The sequence below is a fragment of the Aquarana catesbeiana genome, linkage group LG13 (assembly GCF_042186555.1).
Source record: "Aquarana catesbeiana isolate 2022-GZ linkage group LG13, ASM4218655v1, whole genome shotgun sequence".
Lineage (NCBI taxonomy): Eukaryota > Metazoa > Chordata > Amphibia > Anura > Ranidae > Aquarana > Aquarana catesbeiana.
In genome coordinates, this window is record NC_133336.1 from 202,317,213 (window position 1) to 202,339,332 (window position 22,120).

The window sequence follows — 22,120 nt, forward strand, 5'->3', positions numbered from 1 at the left end:
TGGCAGACTGTGGCCTCCCAGTTCGCTGACCATTGGGACTTTCCCAACTGTGTAGGGGCGATTGATGGGAAGCATGTCCGGATTGTGCCACCACCGCATTCGGGGTCTTATTTCTATAACTACAAGGGGTTCCATAGTGTCGTTTTGATGGCGGTGGTCTCGGCACATTTGGACTTTATGTTTGTGGATGTGGGGAAGAACGGCCGGATGTCTGATGGAGGAGTCTTTGCACAGACCGAGCTGTGCCATCGCCTGGAATTGCCACCTGATGACGAGAATGTGGATGGACTCCCCTCAGTTTTTATTGCTGATGAAGCATTTGCTCTCGATGAGAACTTGATGAGGCCGTTCCCCCAAAGGGCACTCACCCCTGAGAGGAGGGTATTTAATTATCAGCTGGCCAGAGCAAGAAGAGTTGTGGAGAATGCCTTTGGGATTCTGGCCAGCCGGTTCCGTTTATTCCTTTCTTCAATTAATTTGGCAGACTATAAACTAAACTATGTCATCCTTGCTTGCTGCATCTTGCATAACTTTTTAAGGAGACATTCAGCAACATATATATCCTCTGTTGGGCCTGAGGCCAGACTGGAACAGGATAGCACTTTGACAGGCCTAGAAATTGGCCGTATTGGCTTGGCCCCCCGAACCGCACGTCAAGTGCGTGACCGTTATGTCAATTATTTTAATGGTCGGGGGGCCATTGCTATTCAGCAACAGCTGTAATTTTCTTCCAAAAATTAAAAATAAAATATTTTTCTCTAAATTTCTTGTTTTTATTGTTGTTTACATTTAGTTATGTCTGTCTCCTAGTGCACTTGTAGTAGTGTCAAGTGCATTTAGCTTTAGTTAATCAGGCCCACAAAAACAAACCACAAAATTTGACTTCAAGAATCAGCCACACACATTGTATTCCGTAAAAATATTTACTTTGTGCACATTAAAAGGTGCATTTTTGATAATTTTTTTTTTTTTTTTTTTTAATTATTTTACGTTGTATAAATAATTTTTTTATAATAAATTATTCAAGGCATATTTTCACAAATATATAGACCTTTCTATAAAAAGATTTACATACACAACAGTGTTTTTATAAACCAACAAAAAAAAAAAGAACTTACAAAGTTCAACATTTAGAGAACGGTGCATGTGATGTCACCCTTGGAAATTGTTCATTTTGAATATGCTCAAAATTGAGCTTTACAAAAGGGTCAAGTCAACATGTGCTATCTCCTATCATGGGTGAGCAATGTACGTGTTTTGTGTGTGAAATCCCTTTTTTGGTTCCTCTCACCACCAAAGAATTTTCAGGATGAAGGGGTTGCAAACACAAAACAAGTACATTGCTAACACATGATGGAAGATAGCACATGATGACACACCATGTGCATCAGAATGTAAATTTGGGTATACCCCAAAAATTAAAATAACTATTTTTGCAAAAAAAAACTTCCCAAGGAAATGAAGAACATGATTGATGTTTTTAGGCCAAACGTGATTATATTCGGCCCAAAACATCAATCATGTTCTTCATTTCCTGTTGCATGGAGTCCAGGCGAAGTTGCATGCTGTGAATTTGGTCATGCATTTTATCGATGTGGCCATTCCACAGCATTATCTGGCCAATCAGTCTTTGCGCAATGTCTGTGGTGAAGGGCTCTGCCGCTTGGCCTTCCACAACCAGAAACTCACCTAAAATGAGTGAATAAAAACAAGGTTTACAATATGCACGCCAAAATACAGTAACTCAAACTGGGGTGTCAGTCACTCACTTGGTGGGCTTGAAACCTCGCACACTTCCTCCACCTCTCCTTCCTCAAGGTCGTCGGGTGGGCATGGTCTTGGGCTGGGGCTTGGGGTATCTTCTGCCTCAGGCTGGTGACTTGGGGGGGTCCTGAGATCCTTGGACTGTTGTCTGAGTCTTTTCTCCCCTATGAGAATTGAACAAAAGGTATAGTTAAAACACACTGATATTTTAGCTTTTAATAAATAAACCTAAACGTTGGTTATGAGTTGTGGCCAATTTTTCATCATAATAAATTTTGAAGACAGGATGAACATTCCCTCTGAACAACAATTATAAACAATGCACATTTTCTGGCAAGTTTCACAGATGCAGACACCTCAATGCTCTCCTATGTGTATTACCCCTCTAAAATTTATTTATGGTCACATAGTACACTATAGTGAGTCCAGATGTGGAAACAGCTGCTGTGTCCTGTCCCTACATTACACTGAATCATTTTTGAAGAAGCATTATATTTTCAAACACATCTACACCACATCAACTAATTGTGGGAATTTGACAAATTAGCAAGACATAAATGTATGTCCAACCCTGTCCCATCGTATTTGGCGAAAAAATAACGTCACTTTCTAAAGTATCATATATATTCTAAAGAACGGTCTTTACGAACGATGCTGAATAAAGTCCAAAAATAAGGATCAGCATGCAAGTTAAGTATCTCAATAGTAAAACACAAGTACTTACTTTTTTTAAGCAGCTTCTTTATTCGCCAATATTGTTCTGGCTCCCGACTTTTGATGTCAGACCACCGCTTCCTCAATTGTTCTTTCGAACGTTTTGTACCAAATTTTACTTCAAGAGCGGTGACAACTGAGGACATTATTTTGTCCTTCCTCATATTCGGTCGTGTGTACGGTCCTTTTTTGCCATCGTAGTCCTCCCTTCTCAATATGGACACCATCTCCACCATCTCTTCAAAAGCCATGTTGGTGGCCTTGTATCTCCTCCGGGATGTGGATGTTTGGGGCTCCGGGCTTTCCTCCGCGCTACTTCCACTGATTCTCTCCGCCATCTTTTGCTATCTACTCCCACTGCGCAACAAAGAGTGAAGGGGCGGGGCCAAATCGTACATACGAACATCAGGGGCGGGCGACGCAGGCGGAGCATGACACATGCGCAGTGTATATAAAGCTATTACGATGGCCTACGTATGTCCGTGCGGAAGTAGCGAGCGTCACAAAGATTAAAGTGTGTGTGTGTGTGTGTGTGTGTGTATGTGTCCCCTAGATTACAACCAAAACTAATCCTGTGATTTGGGACTGACATTTAAGTTTGGATCTTGTGTCTTGTCTTGCAGAAAAAATGAATCCCTTTAAAGAGGAAGAATTTTTGTGCCAATTTATTGAGCTCTATGAGGACAAGAAAAACCTGTGGGAGGTCAAACACCTCCTATATTATAATAGGGATGTTGGGAAGGCAACACTGGGCACACTTTTAGAGTTTGTGAAGACTCGACTCCCCCAGGCAGACCTCAAGTTTGTGGACAAAAAGATTGGTATCTTGCGAAACATGTATAAGCGGGAACACAAAAAAATCCAGGAGTCGCTCAGATCCGGGGCAGCAGCTGACCAAGTATATGTACCCAAGTTGTGGTACTACCACAAAATGCGATTCCTGGATGACCAGACCGAAGCCAGGCAATCACTTTCCACCCTTCCCCCCACCCTCCTCCTCCAGCCTTCCTTCCACTCTTCCCTCCAGCCTTCCATCCACCTCCACCGCAGCTGAGGAGTCCCAGGATGAACTGGGCCTTTTCAGCATTGATGAAGTTGATGCGCCCAGCTTCAGCCAGGTATCCTTTTTTTTTAAATTTGGGATTGTGTAAATGTTATTAATGATGTTAACGTGTTAATTTTGAAAGTGCTTTAGAAAAAATGACTTCTGCACAAAGATTAATATGTAGACATATCACTAGACAGTAGTGGCCAAAAATATACTTAACTTCAGATCTTGTTGATCATCTGAAATAATGGTGGTGTCAAATAGATAGCCTTTACTATTTTGTGTAATTATATTTGAAAGTCATGAGCTGAAAATTGTGTGTGATTGCATAACACAAAATTACAACTATATGTCCCTTTTTTTTACACAGGATGACCTCAGCCAGGAGGAGGCCTTGCCCAGTGGGAGAGAGGAGGAGGCCTTGCCCAGTGGGAGAGAGGAGGAGGCTGTGGCTGTGCCAAGTCGAAGCCGCACAGAGTGTCAGGTGCCTCCCCTCCGCATTCTCCACAAAAGGCCCAGGAGAATGACACCAACTGAGCAGGAATCCCTAGCCCTCATACGGGAAGCAAGCGAGATCCTGAGCAAACCACCCAATGCAGAGGAGGCGCATGGCACCTATATAGCCAGCAGATTGCTGGAGTTGGAAAAGGGCCAACGCCTCCTCTGTGAGGGTCTAATTTTTAAGGCATTTGAGAAGGGCTTGAGAGGGGAGCTTACTGCTACCATATATCTGGCAGATGAAGCCACTCCTCCTCCTCCTGCCCCAAGTACACCACCAGAGGCACAACCTCCAAGGAAGGCTGCAGAGAAGCGTGGAGGGAAGGCTGCAGAGAAGCGTGGAGGGAAGGCTCCACGGAAGAGTCGAAAGTGATTGCCTGGCTTCTGTCTGGTCTGACTGTGCTCCCTGTGCTCCCTATAGTCGCAAGATACCAATTTTCTTGTCCTCAAACTTGATGTCTGTCCTGGGGGACGAAAGGCTTCCCAGATTCTAAAAGTGTCTCCAGTGTTGCCTTCCTAATTTTTTTTATAATAAAATAAATACATTTTTGGTTACCTTACATTCTTGCCTATGTGTTTTGATTAAAAAACGCCATTTTCTTTGGGAGTAGGCAGGTACAGGTCCAAAAGACTATGGGGTTGATTTGAGAAAGGCAAATAGTCTGTGCACTTTGCAGAGGGCAGTTGCCCTCTGCAAGTGCAATTGCTCCAGAGCATCAGAAATTAGTTAAAAGCTTGACTTTGCAAAGAGTACCCAATCCTGTGCAAGGAAAATTATAAAAAAAGCTATTTTGCTTGCACATGATTGGATGATGGAAGTCAGCAGAGCTGCTTCACATTTAATAAAGCTTGGGAGCAACTGCTCTTGCAGAAGGCAACTGCACTTTACAAAGTGCACAGTCTTTTTCCCTTTAGTAAATCAACCCCTATGTGTGTTTTTGACAAAAGGCTAAATCATTTAGAATATCAAGTGAAAAGTACTAGTGAAAAGTTCACTTGAGAAATTGCACAGCAAGTGCACTTGTTGGAAGTGCAGTCGCTGTAAATCTGAGGGGAAGAGCTGAAATTCGGGGAAGCTCTGCTGATTTATTCAGAAAATCATGTTAAATAAAAATTGTTTGCATTTTTTTGGGCTTCCTTGCATGTGCCCCTCGGATCCACAGCAAAGGCACTTCAAAATGCTCTTTCTGTGGAATTCAATGTAGAATTAGCACTTGTAGTGAAAAATGATTTTGCCTTTGTTAAATACACCCCCCTATGTCTAATGAACACGGGACAACAACCTCATTATGGTTCATTAAAACAACACAAAATATGAATGTTAATTGTGGTAACTTGAAAATACACACAAAAAATGTGGTTATCATTTAACACACATTGTAAAATAGATAAGTGTTGAAATAAAAAAAAAAAAAAAATGAGACCAAAATCTATTTTATTTTTTATAATTTATGGAGATCTGGCTTTTACAAAATATTATATTAGTCATGGCAGGAGGATAAATCATGAAGAAAGTAGTTTGTGAGAACTCTGTGTGAATATAAAGCAGAAAAACAACTTCATTCCTCTCGCATTATCAATCCTAAAAAAAGGCTGTATTAAAAGATCACAGAAGAGGAATGTGCTAGCTTCAAGACGAAGGCTAGTTTTACCAGACCGAGCGCTTCCGTCTTGTAATTGCTTCAGAGCATTCGTCAGTTTGAGTTCGTCGGACTAGCACACAGACGATCGGTTTGTCCGCTAGAAAGAAGAGTCCGTCGGATAAATTTTAAACAAGTTTCAAATCTAAGTCCATCCAACTTTTGAGCAAACAAAGTCCGCTGGAGCCCACACACATCGAATTGTCCGACGAAATCCAGTCCGCTGGGCAAACTCTGCCGTAAAGTCCGCTCGTGTGTACGCGGCATTACAGTTGCTTCATCTACAGACTGATGTGTTTTTTGTACTGCTGCAAGATATATTGGGGTGCAGTCTGAGTCTGACCCTGCATTGTCATCATTGTCCTCTATGGCGTTTCCTGTTTGTGAAGACAGTTTACACACCATGGCAAAATGTCCTCTTTTCTTGCATGTATTGCATATCTGCCCCCTTGTCGGACAGACACTATTTTTATGGTGCATGTTTCCATAATATCCACACGCTTCTTGTGTGTTACTTGTCGCAGTGCCATAGGTGTTCTTTATTCCTTTATGTGTTCTTTCTTGTCCATATCTGCTGCTGTGATTTTCTATAGCATTAATCTGGAGCTGTGTTCCTTCCAGTACCTGCATGTCCTTTCTTGATACTTTATATGCTCTGCCAATTCTTATGGCTTTCTCAAGATTTAAGTCTTCTTCCTGCAGCAGCTTTTCCTGAACTTTCTTAAACTTACTGCCCATCAGAATGTGGTCTTTTATCATATCTCCAGCATCATAGAAAGCACAGTCTTACAGTTACAGCACCTGTAACCTAATTAACCTAATTAACAGGAGCTAGTTTACTAGACTAGATGACTCAGAGACATGACCTTTAGGACACAGACTTGTGGTCACCGAGCTTCACACAGTAGTATAAACACAATAGCAGGAGCTAATTACAATTAACAATACAAACAATGATCTCCCCCTTCCTCAGCCTAGTCATCAACAAACTATAGTAGGAGTGTCCCCCTCCTCAGCCTAGTCATCAACAAACTATAGTAGGAGTGTTTGTCTCCTAGCCAGTCCTGGAGGCCAATGTGATCAGCTCACTCACAATTAACATGTTGAGTTCAGAATCAAACAAACCAATAATAGCCTCTACATACATCCTGGCCCCAATACCAGCTCTTCTGCTGGAGGCTCATCAGGTTGTTCTTCCTCAGCAGAAAAGTCTATCAAATCCCCTGTCTCTGCAACTGGTGTCTGGGGATAGAGGTTCACCATCTCCTGTCCATGGATCTCAGAAGATGCTATCAGTGGTGGGCAGAGGTTAGCAGAGCTCTGCCCTGTTGTCAGCACTTCAGCTTTGGGGATGACAATCTGCAGATTTTCCACTGCCGATTCTCTGGGACGCTGCTGGACAGGCACATTCCTCCATCCAAGATCATCCCATGCAGAAACAGGATCATCAAGGTCAGTCAGCACTTGCTGCATCCGCCATAAGACCTCCGCCTCCATAGCTGCTGGGGCAGGTTGGCAAAGCACACTATTACTCTGCCACATTGCCGACTCTTCAGCCAGGATTTCAGAGTTGTCAACTGGTAATTCCTGATAGTCCCAGGCAAAGGGAGCCCAGCACTGGCACTGAGCAACATCTAGAAGCCCTCTGTAGGCGATCTCCAGCTCCCATTCCTGAATGGCCAGAAACTCTATATCTTCCAGTGCCCAGTGCACTTCCGAGATGTTCAGTAGCCTTTCTCTGAAATCCATGATTTCGTCTTACCGCCACTCCAAATCACTCCCAAAGTTAGAGTCCCCTGTCAGCTTCACATACAACAGTCCCAAGCCGCCGTAGCTTAAGCCTTCCGTTGGGCTGTCATCCGCTATCCAGGGACATGCTTGGGATACATGCCACCGGAGGGCTCTGTAGCTCTCATCCAGCTTCATCTCTGCCCAGACCAGCCTGCTTAATTCAGCTGTCTGCTTCTTGTGCGGTTTTTCTCCCAAAAACTGCACCCGCAGTCCGTACTGCGACCAGTACCTTTCCTCGATGGAGGGGAGAACTTTTCCCTGGTGTCGCTGCTCACGGGCTAGCGCTTCTTTCCAGAGTTTGCAGCGAATAGAATCACACCATCCCAGCAGGACCTGCTCTGATACTGGTCCTCTGTGCTGTATCTGCATCTCTCGCAACCTCCTTCTGAATTCCTCTTCTATGGCGTCTGGTATCTGTACCTCTCCTCTCCTCTCTTGCTATCTGGACCTTGGATCCAGATGGAAGTTTGGATGCCCCAGACTGCAGGAAGTATCCCGCTGCTTGCCACCAATGTCACGGAACGTCCCACACTCCGCTTTAGTGTTTCCATCAGTATACCACTTCCTCCCAGTCTGAATACAGATATCAGATATTCCACCCGCTCCCAAGCATAAAACAAGGCGACACTTGTTTCACTGCTAACATGGACTATATTTATTAGAACCAGAATACAGCCTTATATACAGTAGAAGGGGAGGTCCCCCTCCTGCTCATATTACTCTAACAATACACCTGTAACCTAATTAACCTAATTAACATGAGTTAGTTTACTAAATCATTTACCCAGACTAGATGACTCAGAGACATGACCTGTAGGACACAGACTTGTGGTCACCGAGCTTCACACAGTAGTATAAACACAACAGCAGGAGCTAATTACAATTAACAATACAAACAAACAGTGTTCGTCTCCTAGCCAGTCCTGGAGGCCAATGTGATCAGCTCACTAAATTAACATGTTGAGTTCAGAATCAAACAAACCAATAATAGTCTCTACATACATCCTGGGAGATATTGTGGACAAATATTACTGTCCCATTTTAAGTAGTCCAAGATATATTTTCTCACTCACACTGTGCCAGGATAGCAGTGATTCTGAGTTCCACGGGCCACCCTGTCACACAAGCACAGCTATGTTACCCATTCATCCACAGATTCACCTCCAAACTGCTTCCTCTCATAAAACAGTTTCCTTTGCACTGTGGAGTTTCTCCTTGGGTTGCAGTACACCTCAAACTTGCAAACAGTACCTCTGTTTTCTTTTTGTCCTCTGCAGTGATCTCCCCACTTGCTTGCCAGGCTCGGCACACATCACGTCCTTTTTGTCCCACACATAAGAAAGCGAGCTGCTTTCTGCTGATCAGACCATTTGTCTGCATCTGGTCCTGCAAACACAAGCTCTATCAGCTCCCTCCATTGTGACCAGTTTTCAGATACATTCCCTGATTCCAAATCCAGGGATGGAATGTTCTTTGTGTTGCTGTTTGCTGCCATGATTCTTCTCACTCCACTTCTGGTACCATGTGATGATTTAACACCAAGAATAGGCAGACAGCAAGAGCTTTAACATGAGCCTGGTGTTTATTCAGCAGCATCCATCTTACAGAACTCTCCACAGCTCCCCACCCCCAGATCACATTACCAAAACTGTTAACTGTTTCCTAACATGCATAAGGAACTAGGCATATCAATTGAACTTGAATTATAACATAAAGTATACACGTCATTACAGAAGGTGCCAACGTTTTTTCTTCCTAGTGTTCTACTCCTGTAGGTGTTGCTATAAAACCCTGTTTGGTCATGGATAAAGAAGAGGCTGTGTGTCAATGAACATAAGAAATCTTCCTTTATCTTCATAGAATGCAAGAAGGTAAGCAAAATCTTCAGCCTTTAGAACAACTTTAAGTGATATTACAGATGAGAACTAGGAATATATAGATCTTTGTATGTTTCTGATTATTAAGTGACATCCAAATCTCCTCTATCATTCAGGAACAAATCATCATGATTCCCAGTCCTGTGATCACTATGAAATCTCTGACATGGTGATCATATAATATTATTCACAAACACATCTGTTGGGTTATGATGTCACAATAACTCACACAGATAGAAGCATTTTGACATATGAAGTTGGCAGGCTATAGTTTTTAAAGGGCAATACAGTAGTCCATTGGTGAGAACACATTTTATAGATCCATTTCCTGCAATGAGCTTCTGGCCGTGGAATAAAATGGAATACAATTTAGTGTTCAAGAACTATGAACCTGGTAACAGAAGACAGACCCCAGATCCAGTATAATCGGTGTACATAGATCATCATTATAATTTCTAAAGATTCAGATCTAGAAGTCCTCAATGGAGTAGATGGTACAAAAGAAGTGTAATTATTCCAGCACCATCTCCGCACCTTACACAAAGTGATTCCTGTGATAGATATACTACGGGTTTTATTTACCTTTCAGCTCCGGAGTCAGGGAATGTCCGAGTTCATCCAGCAGAATCTGATCTAGCAGACCCTCACCTATAGAGAGGAATATAAGATGATGGTTCTGAGTCATGTATGATTGAAGCTGACCTTTCACATACACCAAGCTATACATTACAATTATGTCCAAGCAGCAGAATATAATGAATCCTATGTTACATGTAACATGTCAGAGTAAAGTTCTCCATATTCTGACCATATATAAATATACAGAAGTGATCTGATTAAGATTGTGTTCTGAATAAGTGTAAGGAATAGAGTTGGAGTGTGATATTGGAGTGGAGAGAGATATAAAAGGGCTCTGTTCATTGCTACTAGCAAGTTAGTGTGCTATAGTGTGCTACAGTGTAGAATGATAATAGTGATAGTTTAGTGTTTCAGGCGGTGTTTACTGCAGTATATTAAGGTGAATTAGCGCACGTTTACTGCAGTATATTGAGGTGCGTTTGTGTATGTTTACTGCAGTATATTGAGGTGGGTTCGTGTATGTTTACTGCAGTATATTACATTTTTACACACAGTACCTGACCACAAGAATGTGTTTCCAGTACGATCCCATCGCGCTGGTTCTCGGCGACAGGGTACTGTGCATCTCACACTGGCTCGCTCATCAGGAAAGGAAAACTGTGTTTTTTCCTTTCCCGATGAGCGACAAGCATTGCTGACAGGTGTCTGGTATGAATCATGAGGGGGAACGCAGCGCCAAATTTTAAATAAAAAACCGGCATGGTTTCCCCTCCAGGGGCATACCAGTCCCTTAGGTCTGATATGGATTTTAAGGGAAACCCCCTTCACTGAAAAAACAACGTGGGGGTCCCCCCAAAATCCATACCAGGCCCTTATCTGAGCATGCAGCCCGACTGGTCAGGAAAGGGTGTGGGGACAAGCGAGCGCCCCCCTTCTGAACCGTACCAGGCCGCATGCCCTCAACATGGGGGGTGGTCGCTTTGGGGCAGGGGGCACCCCCCACACCAAAGCACCTTGTCCCCATGTTGATGGGGACAAGGGCCTCTTCCTGACAACCCTGGCCGTTGGTTGTTGGGGTCTATGGGTGGAGGGCTTATCGGAATCCGGGAGCCCCCTTTAATAAGGGGGTCCCCAGATCCCGGCCCCCCACCCTATGTGAATGAATATGGGGTACATCGTACCCCTACCCATTCACCTGGGGGAAAAAGTGTCAATAAAAAAACACACTAGACAGATTTTTAAAGTAATTTATTAGGCAGCTCCGGGGGTCTTCTTCTGACTTCGGGGGTCTTCTTCCGACTTCTCCGCTCTCTTCTCCCAGTGTCCGGCTCTTCTCCCGCTCTCTGGCCTCTTCTCCCGGTGTCCAGTTCTTCTCCGGCTGTCCGGTTCTTCTGCCGGGCTCCTCCGCTATCTTCTGCTCTTTTGCTGCTCTTTTGCTAGCGGTGGCCCGATCTTCTCTGTCGTCTTGTTCCCTCTTCTCTTCTTCCAATGTTGACACGGCGCTCTTTCCCGCTGTAATGCTGTGTGCGAGGTTCGCAACGACTTATATAGGCATGGGGCGTGGTCACCGGGTGATGTCGCCTGGTGACCCCGCCCCCTTATGATGTCACAGTCCTGATGCATGATGGGACTGTGTCGTCATAAGGGGTTGGGTCACCGAGTGACATCACCCCGTGCCCACGCCCCATGCCTATATAAGTCATTGCGCACCTCGCACACAGCATTACAGCGGGAGAGCGCGTTGTGTCAATATCGAAAGAAGAGAAGAGGGAACGAGACGACAGAGAAGATCGGGCCACCGCTAGCAAAAGAGCAGCAAAAGAGCAGAAGAACCGGACAGCGGGAGAAGAACTGGACACCGGGAGAAGAGAGTGGAGAAGTCGGAAGAAGACCCCCGAAGTCGGAAGTAGACCCCCGGAGCTGCCTAATAAATTACTTTATAAACCTGTCTAGTGTGTTTTTTTATTGACACTTTTTCCCCCAGGTGAATGGGTAGGGGTACAATGTACCCCATACTCATTCACATAGGGTGGGGGCCAGCATCTGGGGGCCCCCTTATTAAAGGGGCTCCCGGATTCCAATAAGCCCTCTGCCCACAGACCCCGACAACCAACGGCACGGGTTGTCGGGAAGAGGCCCTTGTCCTCATCAACATGGGGACAAGGTGCTTTGGGGTGGGGGGGCTGCAGGGCGCCCCCCTGCCACAAAGTGCCCACCCCCCATGTTGAGGGCATGTGACCTGGTATGGCTCAGGAGGGGTGGGGCGCTCGCTTGTCCCCATCCCCTTTCCTGACCGGCCGGGCAATGTGCTCGGATAAGGGTCTGGTATCAATTTTGGGGGACCCCCATGCCATTTTTTCAGTGTAGGGGGTTCCCCTTAAAATCCATACCAGACCTAAGGGCCTGGTATGCCCCTGGAGGGGAACCCATGCCATTTTTTTATTTAAAATTTGGCGCGGCGTTCCCCCCTCATGATTCATACCAGACACCTGTCAGCAATGCTTGTCGCTCATCGGGAAAGGAAAAAATGCAGTTTTCCTTTCCTGATGAGCGAGCCAGCTCGACGCTAGCTCCCGTGACGGGGCTTGCAGGTGTCAAATCTTGCCGATAACAGCGGCAAGATTGACACAATGTCGCAGTCACCTACTGTAGTAAGTCAGGTTGAAAAAAGACACAAGTCCATCCAGTTTAACCAAAAAAAAATACAATCCCATATACACAATCCTACACGCACAGTTGATGAAGGGGAAGGCAAAAAAAAACAGGAAAGCATGATCCAATTTGTTCCAGCAGGGGAAAAATTCCTTCCTGATCCCTTGAGAGGTAATCAGATTTTCCCTGGATCAACTTTACCTATAAATGTTATTATCCAGATATATTATGTACATTTAGGAAATAATCCAGGCCTTTTTTAAAGCAATCTACTGAGCTGGCCAGAACCACCTCTGGAGGGAGTCTATTCCACATTTTCACAGCTCTTACTGTGAAGAAACCTTTTCGTATTTGGAGATGAAAATAGGATTTTAATAACAGCTTACCTGTAAAATCCTTTTCTTGGAGTACATCAAGGGACACAAAGCCACAGTAATTACTGTGTGGGTTATAGACCACCTTTAGGTGATGGACACTGGTCCACCCTAAACAGGAAGTTCAACTCCCTATAAAACCCCTCGCCTTACAGGGGGTACCTCAGTTTTGTAGCAAAGCACTACACGTGTAACCATAAGGGGGAGGGACCTCTGTGTCCCGTGATGTACTCCAAGAAAAGGATTTTACAGGTAAGCTGTTAGAAAAATACTATTTTTTTATCGTACATCACAGGACACAGAGCCAGAGTAATTATTGTAAAAACAAAAGGAGAGGAGCACCTCTAAGTAAACAGGTTTATTGCAATTGACAAATAAAAAGTATCCACTTACATGTAAAAATGGTATTCTAGGCAGGATGATACATGTCAGAGGAGAGTGGAGGGACGATCACTGGTTCCCAGGAAAGCCCCAAACCTATGCCGCAATCCGGCGGAGAGCCGGGACGGAACACGGCCTGTCTTTGCAGAGGAGAGGAGCAGCAAACCGAGCAAGCGGCCTGTGACGTCAGTGGCTGGAAACAACACAACGCGTTAATCCAGATGCAATATCTGGATTAATTCAGTATATGACTTTCTGATTTATTTATAGTATTTCTTGCTTCAGTATCTTCGAGCGCCAGTGTATTTTTATTTTTCATGTTGGCTTGTGGAGTCTTATTGGCAGCTAGATATATTGAAGTAATTGCAGTAATATTTACCTTGTTTCAACCTTGTATTTATATGGTGACATTTACAAGCTTTGTATTTCTCCTTTTTGCCGATCCTGCTGGCTGATTGTCCATTTGCCTGTTTAACCCCTTTGTTTGTGTTTCTTTGCACAGGAATGTTTGCATGCACATTTTAACCCTTGCAGTGCATATATATATATATATATATTGTTTTTGCTATACAACACACATTTTTTTCATACCTCCCTCTTTATTTCATTTTCTCCATCATGATAGAATTGATAAATGAGATAGAATTTCATAAATTTGAGGTACTAGATACCCTATATACCATTTTACCTTCCGATTTATTTTGCACCACATCAACACTTACATGATCCAATCGATACACTCTTTGTGGGAAATTCAAAAAATTAGAGACTCATTCATTCCGCCAATACCCAGTGGTGGGATGAGTTTTTTCTAAAGAAATATATACAAGAAAAGATTTCTCCTAGAGGCTTGAGGGTGCTAAAGACTTGCTCATTTTTAGATACCTCCCACAATGCTCAATGGGAAGGTATAGCGGAATTTTGCACCGCCAAGTGGCTAGAGGTAATTGCTAGCCAAAGACTCATCAAATATAATGAATTGGTCCATCAAGTGCAAATACTTTCATCTGAAATTATTGCTCACCAATGCAAAATTCCATTGACCTGGTTAGATACACTCAAAAAGAACACCAAAACCAAAGAGAACTACCTCATTGAAACCAAGATTAAACAATTCCATAGAGATCTGGATGACTATTCCCGAGGAAAAGTTTTTTCCCGGAAAAATCATAAATTTATTCCAGCACTTATGTCTGTATAGCCTTTTTCTAAGGTGCCTAACCATACATCTAATAAGATGCACACTGCTCAACATAAGGGTCCTGTTCCAGCTGCCACTAATAACACTGATCATGTACCTCCTCCTAATGAATCCAATAGTAACACCAACTTACATTGGGCCCGCCCACTACCTCAGAGAATATCAACCAAGCAGAGATTTAGGAATAGACATAGATCTCCAGTTCCTTCCCCTAAAAATGATGCATCCACCAATAAGGTAACCACCAGCTCTGTTGAGTCCAATAATATTTGAACTGATATATCCTCGGTCACATCATGTATTAACCCTATATCCTTAAAATCCTCAAGTTCCGCTTCACCTCATCCCAACACCTCTTCCATTACCACTTGTAACTCATCTGGTCCTGGAGTCCCTCTACTCATCACCGCAGATATTGGACCTCCCACCAGCGACAATAGTGGCAATAATAACCTGCCCTCCTCCTCACTTGATCTCGTTAGGTGATTTTCAGAAGGGTGAAATACCCCTCCACTCCGCTTCCCTCTCTTTTTCTCCTTTTTTAGACAGGGGCACTCACCCAAAACATCGACAAAAAAGAAAATACACCGACGAGGATGTAGGGGAGGACGCCACAAATGAAAACACCAGTGCCAAACTACAGAAACGATAAAATTATTTAATTTATCATCCTATGACTTAACCAAGGAAGACATCTCGCTGCTTAGTAGGGGTCTTACCTTTTCCCCTACCATACAACCAAATTCATTCAAGCTCTTTAACCACTTAAGGACCGCCTCACACCGATGTACGTCGGCAAGGCGGCACGGGCAGGCAAAATCACGTACATGTACGTGATTTGCCTCCCGCGTGTGGGGGGTCCGATCGGACCCCCCCGGCCGCCCGAGGCGGTCCCGTTTTGTCCCCCGGCGATCGGAGGTGAGGGGGAGGCCATCCGTTCGTGGCCCCCCCTCGCGATCGCCGCCGGCCAATCAGATCACTTCCTTTGCTGCTGTATGCTAAACAGCAGCAAAGGAAATTATGTCATCTCTCCTCGGCTCGGTAATTTCCGTTGCAGCGCCGAGGAGAGAAGACTTCACTGTGAGTGCACCAACACTACACAACACAGTAGAACATGCCAGGCACACAAAACACCCCGATCCCCCCCCGATCACCCCCCCCCCCCCTGTCACAAACTGACACCAGCAGTTTTTTTTTTTTTCTGATTACTGCATTGGTGTCAGTTTGTGACAGTTACAGTGTTGGGACAGTGAGTATTACCCCCCTTTAGGTCTAGGATACCCCCCTAACCCCCCCTAATAAAGTTTTAAGCCCTTGATCACCCCCTGTCACCAGTGTCACTAAGCGATCATTTTTCTGATCGCTGTATTAGTGTCGCTGGTGACGCTAGTTAGTGAGGTAAATATTTAGGTTCGCCGTCAGCGTTTTATAGCGACAGGGACCCCCATATACTACCGAATAAATGTTTTAACCCCTTGATTGCCCCCTAGTTAACCCTTTCACCACTGATCACCATATAACCGTTACGGGTGACGCTGGTTAGTTTGTTTATTTTTTATAGTGTCAGGGAACCCGCCGTTTATTACCGAATAAAGGTTTAGCCCCCCGATCGCCCGGCGGTGATATGCGTCGCCCCAGGCAGCGTCAGATTAGCGCCAGTATCGCTAACACCCACGCACGCAGCATGCGCCTCCCTTAGTGGTATAGTATCTGAACGGATCAATATCTGATCCAATCAGATCTATACTAGCGTCCCCAGCAGTTTAGGGTTCCCAAAAAGCAGTGTTAGCGGGATCAGCCCAGATACCTGCTAGCACCTGCGTTTTGCCCCTCCGCCCGGCCCAGCCCAGCCCACCCAAGTGCAGTATCGATCGATCACTGTCACTTACAAAACACTAAACGCATAACTGCAGCGTTCACAGAGTCAGGCCTGATCCCTGCGATCGCTAACAGTTTTTTTGGTAGCATTTTGGCGAACTAGCAAGCACCAGCCCCAGGCAGCGTCAGGTTAGCGCCAGTACCGCTAACACCCACGCACGCACCGTACACCTCCCTTAGTGGTATAGTATCTGAACGGATCAATATCTGATCCGATCAGATCTATACTAGCGTCCCCAGCAGTTTAGGGTTCCCAAAAATGCAGTGTTAGCGGGATCAGCCCAGATACCTGCTAGCACCTGCGTTTTGCCCCTCCGCCCGGCCCAGCCCACCCAAGTGCAGTATCGATCGATCACTGTCACTTACAAAACACTAAACGCATAACTGCAGCGTTCGCAGATTCAGGCCTGATCCCTGCAATCGCTAACAGTTTTTTTTGTAGCGTTTTGGTGAACTGGCAAGCACCAGCAGCCTAGTACACCCCGGTCGTAGTCAAACCAGCACTGCAGTAACACGTGGTGACGTGGCGAGTCCCATAAATGCAGTTCAAGCTGGTGAGGTGGCAAGCACAAGTAGTGTCCCGCTGCCACCAAGAAGACAAACACAGGCCCGTCGTGCCCATAATGCCCTTCCTGCTGCATTTGCCAATCCTAATTGGGAACCCACCGCTTCTGCAGCGCCCGTACTTCCCCCATTCACATCCCCAACCAAATGCAGTCGGCTGCATGAGAGGCATTTTCTTTATGTCCTCCCGAGTACCCCTACCCAACGAACCCCCCCAAAAAAGATGTTGTGTCTGCAGCAAGTGCGGATATAGGTGTGACACCCGCTATTATTGTCCCTCCTGTCCTGACAATCCTGGTCTTTGCATTGGTGAATGTTTTGAACGCTACCATTCACTAGTTGAGTATTAGCGTAGGGTACAGCATTCCACAGACTAGGCACACTTTCACAGGGATTCCCAAGATGCCATCGCATTTTGAGAGACCCAAACCTGGAACCGGTTACCGTTATAAAAGTTAGTTACAAAAAAAGTGTAAAAAAAAATATATATATAAAATAAAAAAAAATTGTTGTCGTTTTATTGTTCTCTCTCTCTATTCTCTCTCTCTATTGTTCTGCTCTTTTTTACTGTATTCTATTCTGCAATGTTTTATTGTTATTATGTTTTATCATGTTTGCTTTTCAGGTATGTAATTATTTATACTTTACCGTTTACTGTGCTTTATTGTTAACCATTTTTTTGTCTTCAGGTACGCCATTCACGACTTTGAGTGGCTATACCAGAATGATGCCTGCAGGTTTAGGTATCATCTTGGTATCATTCTTTTCAGCCAGCGGTCGGCTTTCATGTAAAAGCAATCCTAGCGGCTAATTAGCCTCTAGACTGCCTTTACAAGCCGTGGGAGGGAATGCCCCCCCCACCGTCTTCCGTGTTTTTCTCTGGCTCTCCTGTCTCAACAGGGAACCTGAGAATGCAGCCGGTGATTCAGCCAGCTGACCATAGAGCTGATCAGAGACCAGAGTGGCTCCAAACATCTCTATGGCCTAAGAAACTGGAAGCTACGAGCATTTCATGACTTAGATTTCGCCGGATGTAAATAGCGCCATTGGGAAATTGGGGAAGCATTTTATCACACCGATCTTGGTGTGGTCAGATGCTTTGAGGGCAGAGGAGAGATCTAGGGTCTAATAGACCCCAATTTTTTCAAAAAAGAGTACCTGTCACTACCTATTGCTATCATAGGGGATATTTACATTCCCCGAGATAACAATAAAAATGATAAAAAAAAAAAAAATGAAAGGAACAGTTTAAAAATAAGATAAAAAAGCAAAAAAATAATAAAGAAAAAAAAAAAAAAAAAAAGCACCCCTGTTGCCCCCGCTCTTGCGCTAAGGCGAACGCAAGCGGCGGTCTGTCGTCAAACGTAAACAGCAATTGCACCATGCATGTGAGGTATCACCGCGAAGGTCAGATCAAGGGCAGTAATTTTAGCAGTAGACCTCCTCTGTAAATCTAAAGTGGTAACCTGTAAAGGCTTTTAAAGGCTTTTAAAAATGTATTTATTTTGTTGCCACTGCACGTTTGTGCGCAATTGTAAAGCATGTCATGTTTGGTATCCATGTACTCGGCCTAAGATCATCTTTTTTATTTCATCAAACATTTGGGCAATATAGAGTGTTTTAGTGCATTAAAATGTAAAAAAGTGTGTTTTTTCCCCAAAAAATGCGTTTGAAAAATCGCTGCGCAAATACTGTGTGAAAAAAAAAATGAAACACCCACCATTTTAATCTGTAGGGCATTTGCTTTAAAAAAATATATAATGTTTGGGGGTTCAAAGTAATTTTCTTGCAAAAAAAAATAACTTTTTCATGTAAACAATAAGTGTCAGAAAGGGCTTTGTCTTCAAGTGGTTAGAAGAGTGGGTGATGTGTGACATAAGCTTCTAAATGTTGTGCATAAAATGCCAGGACAGTTCAAACCCCCCCCAAAGGACCCCATTTTGGAAAATAGACACCCCAAGCTATTTGCTGAGAGGCATGTCGAGTCCATGGAATATTTTATATTGCGACACAAGTTGCGGGAAAGAGACAAACGTTTTTTTTTTTTTTTTTTTGCACAAAGTTGTCACTAAATGATATATTGCTCAAACATGCCATGGGAATATGTGAAATTACACCCCAAAATACATTCTGCTGCTTCTCCTGAGTACGGGGATACCACATGTGTGAGACTTTTTGGGAGCCTAGACGCGTACGGGACCCCGAAAACCAAGCACCGCCTTCAGGCTTTCTAAGGGCGTGAATTTTTGATTTCTCTCTTCACTGCCTATCACAGTTTCGGAGGCCATGGAATGCCCAGGTGGCACAAAACCCCCCAAATGACCCCATTTTGGAAAGTAGACACCCCATGCTATTTGCTGAGAGGTATAGTGAGTATTTTGCAGACCTCACTTTTTGTCACAAAGTTTTGAAAATTGAAAAAAGAAAAAAAAAAAAGTTTTTTCTTGTCTTTCTTCATTTTCAAAAACAAATGAGAGCTGCAAAATACTCACCATGCCTCTCAGCAAATAGCTTGGGGTGTCTACTTTCCAAAATGGGGTCATTTGGGGGGGTTTTGTGCCACCTGGGCATTCCATGGCCTCCGAAACTGTGATAGGCAGTGAAGAGTAAAATCAAAAATTCACGCCCTTAAAAATGCTGAAGGCGGTGATTGGTTTTCGGGGCCCCGTACGCGGCTAGGCTCCCAAAAAGTCCCACACATGTGGTATCCCCATACTCAGGAGAAGCAGCTAAATGTATTTTGGGGTGCAATTCCACATATGCCCATGGCCTGTGTGAGCAATATATCATTTAGTGACAACTTTGTGCAAAAAAAAAAGTGTCACATTCCCGCAACTTGTGTCAAAATATAAAATATTCCATGGACTCAATATGCCTCTCAGCAAATAGCTTGGGGTGTCTACTTTCCAAAATGGGGTCATTTGGGGGGGTTTGTGCCACCTGGGCATTTTATGGCCTCCGAAACTGTGATAGGCAGTGAAGAGTGAAATCAAAAATTTACACCCTTAGAAATCCTGAAGGCGGTGATTGGTTTTCGGGGTCCCGTACGTGGCTAGGCTCCCAAAAAGTCCCACACGTGTGGTATCTCTGTACTCAGGAGAAGCAGCTGAATGTGTTTTGGGGTGCAATTCCACATAGGCCCATGGCCTGTGTGAGCAATATATCATTTAGTGACAACTTTTTGTAAATTTTTTTTTTTTTTTTGTCATTATTCAATCACTTGGGACAAAAAAAATAAATATTCAATGGGTTCAACATGCCTATCAGCAATTTCCTTGGGGTGTCTACTTTCCAAAATGGGGTCATTTGTGGGGTTTTTGTACTGCCCTGCCATTTTAGCACCTCAAGAAATGACATAGGCAGTCATAAACTAAAAGCTGTGTAAATTCCAGAAAATGTACCCTAGTTTGTAGACGCTATAACTTTTGCGCAAACCAATAAATATACGCTTATTGACATTTTTTTTACCAAAGACATGTGGCCGAATACATTTTGGCCTAAATGTATGACTAAAATTGAGTTTATTGGATTTTTTTTATAACAAAAAGTAGAAAGTATCATTTTTTTCAAAATTTTCGGTCTTTTTCCGTTTGTAGCGCAAAAAATAAAAACGGCAGAGGTGATCAAATACCATCAAAAGAAAGCTCTATTTGTGGGAAGAAAAGGACGCAAATTTCGTTTGGGTACAGCATTGCATGACCGCGCAATTAAAAGTTAAAGCGACGCAGTGCCAAATTGGAAAAAGACCTCTGGTCCTTAGGCAGCATAATGGTCCGGGGCTCAAGTGGTTAAGGATCTAAATAAGTTTATCAGAAAGCTCACCTTAAAAAGGTTTTTTCATATACAATCTAATAAAATCACTGAGCCTCCTATTTCCCCCTCCCCCGCTCCAATAGATACCAACTTAGAAGAGTTTGTTGATAGTCCTTTTAGTGTGTACAACGATGAAATTGATGTTGAGGATCCTGTCAGTATTGACTCTATTTATGAGTTATTTACACAGCATCTTCAAACATCCCCTCCAATAGCACATACATCATTTAAACCTAAATCTTCCTTTCCTGACAGACTCCATGGCAGCCTATGTGTGGGTTAACCCAGCCTCCTCTCCAATGCTATAGGACCCCATTCCCATAAATGAGTACTCACCACTAGCTACTGCGTTCCTTTTTTGTCCTCCTCTATGGACCTACACATGCTGTTCGCATCAGGATGGAATGGATCCAGGATTGGCATACTTATGCGGTGCAGCTCAAAAAAGCCCAGCCATGGGCGGGCAAGTAGCTTAAAGAGGCTTGAATGTTTCCCCTTGGTGGATGGGTGGTCGCCTCTGTATGCCCGGCGGACAGTTTTCATCAACGGCTGGCAAGGTCTGTGGCTGTATTTCATACTCCATGGCAGTGTTTTTATGTGTAGTCTGTGTTTCCCTGGTGGTCCAGTGTGTCCTGTCCCCCTCATGGCAGCTGGTTCGCGTGCGTTCCAGCCCGCCACGGCACTTCCGGGTTGCGGCAGTCTCCGCCGCTAGCACCTGCGCTGTAGCCACCTTGAGAGCGAGGCTTGGCTCGCGCATGCGCAGTACGGCGGTTCGTTCATCGTCCGCGCAGGCACCGTATGGTGGTCTCCCATTGCGCGTGCGCAGTAGGAGATAATGACGTCACGAGCGGGGAATTTAAATTCCGCCCTCCTATCCTGCTGTGTTGGGATCTCCCTTGGTAGGGAAAGGAGGAGCGGATCCCTGCTGGTCTCCAGGTGAGTGGCTGAAACCTCTGCTTATTTAAAAAAAAAAAAAAAAGGGTATATATTTATATATGAATGGACTAATGATTGATTTTTTTTTGGGAAATAATATTAAAAAAAAATAAATAAATAAATAATACATTTTTGCAGAATATAATGGAAAGTATTCTTCATAAATATCATTATATATATATATATATATATATATATATATATATATATATATATATATATATATATATATATATATATATGCGGCAGGAAGTTGTTTCTTTTTGCCTTGAATATGTGTTGATACATGCTTTGTGCATTTTTAAAAGCAGAGTTTTTTCCTAAAAACCTTCTCATGTTTGGTGTCTAGGTTTTCTTAGACCATTATCCCTGCAGACTATTTAAAGTGACATTTGCGTCCTAGGTTATGG

At 43.9% G+C, this 22,120-nt stretch overlaps 1 protein-coding gene across 3 annotated transcripts in view; it reads right to left on the reverse strand.

Annotated features, from left to right (window-relative positions):
* The window catches only part of LOC141117699 (NACHT, LRR and PYD domains-containing protein 3-like), a 2,363,088-nt gene that overhangs the window by 1,263,499 nt on the left and 1,077,469 nt on the right, over positions 1 to 22,120 (reverse strand). For all 3 annotated transcript variants that reach the window (XM_073610698.1, XM_073610697.1, XM_073610699.1), the window contains exon 5: positions 9,915 to 9,980. In XM_073610698.1, the coding sequence (XP_073466799.1) occupies positions 9,915 to 9,980 (66 nt within the window). The remainder of the gene's footprint in view (positions 1 to 9,914; positions 9,981 to 22,120) is intronic.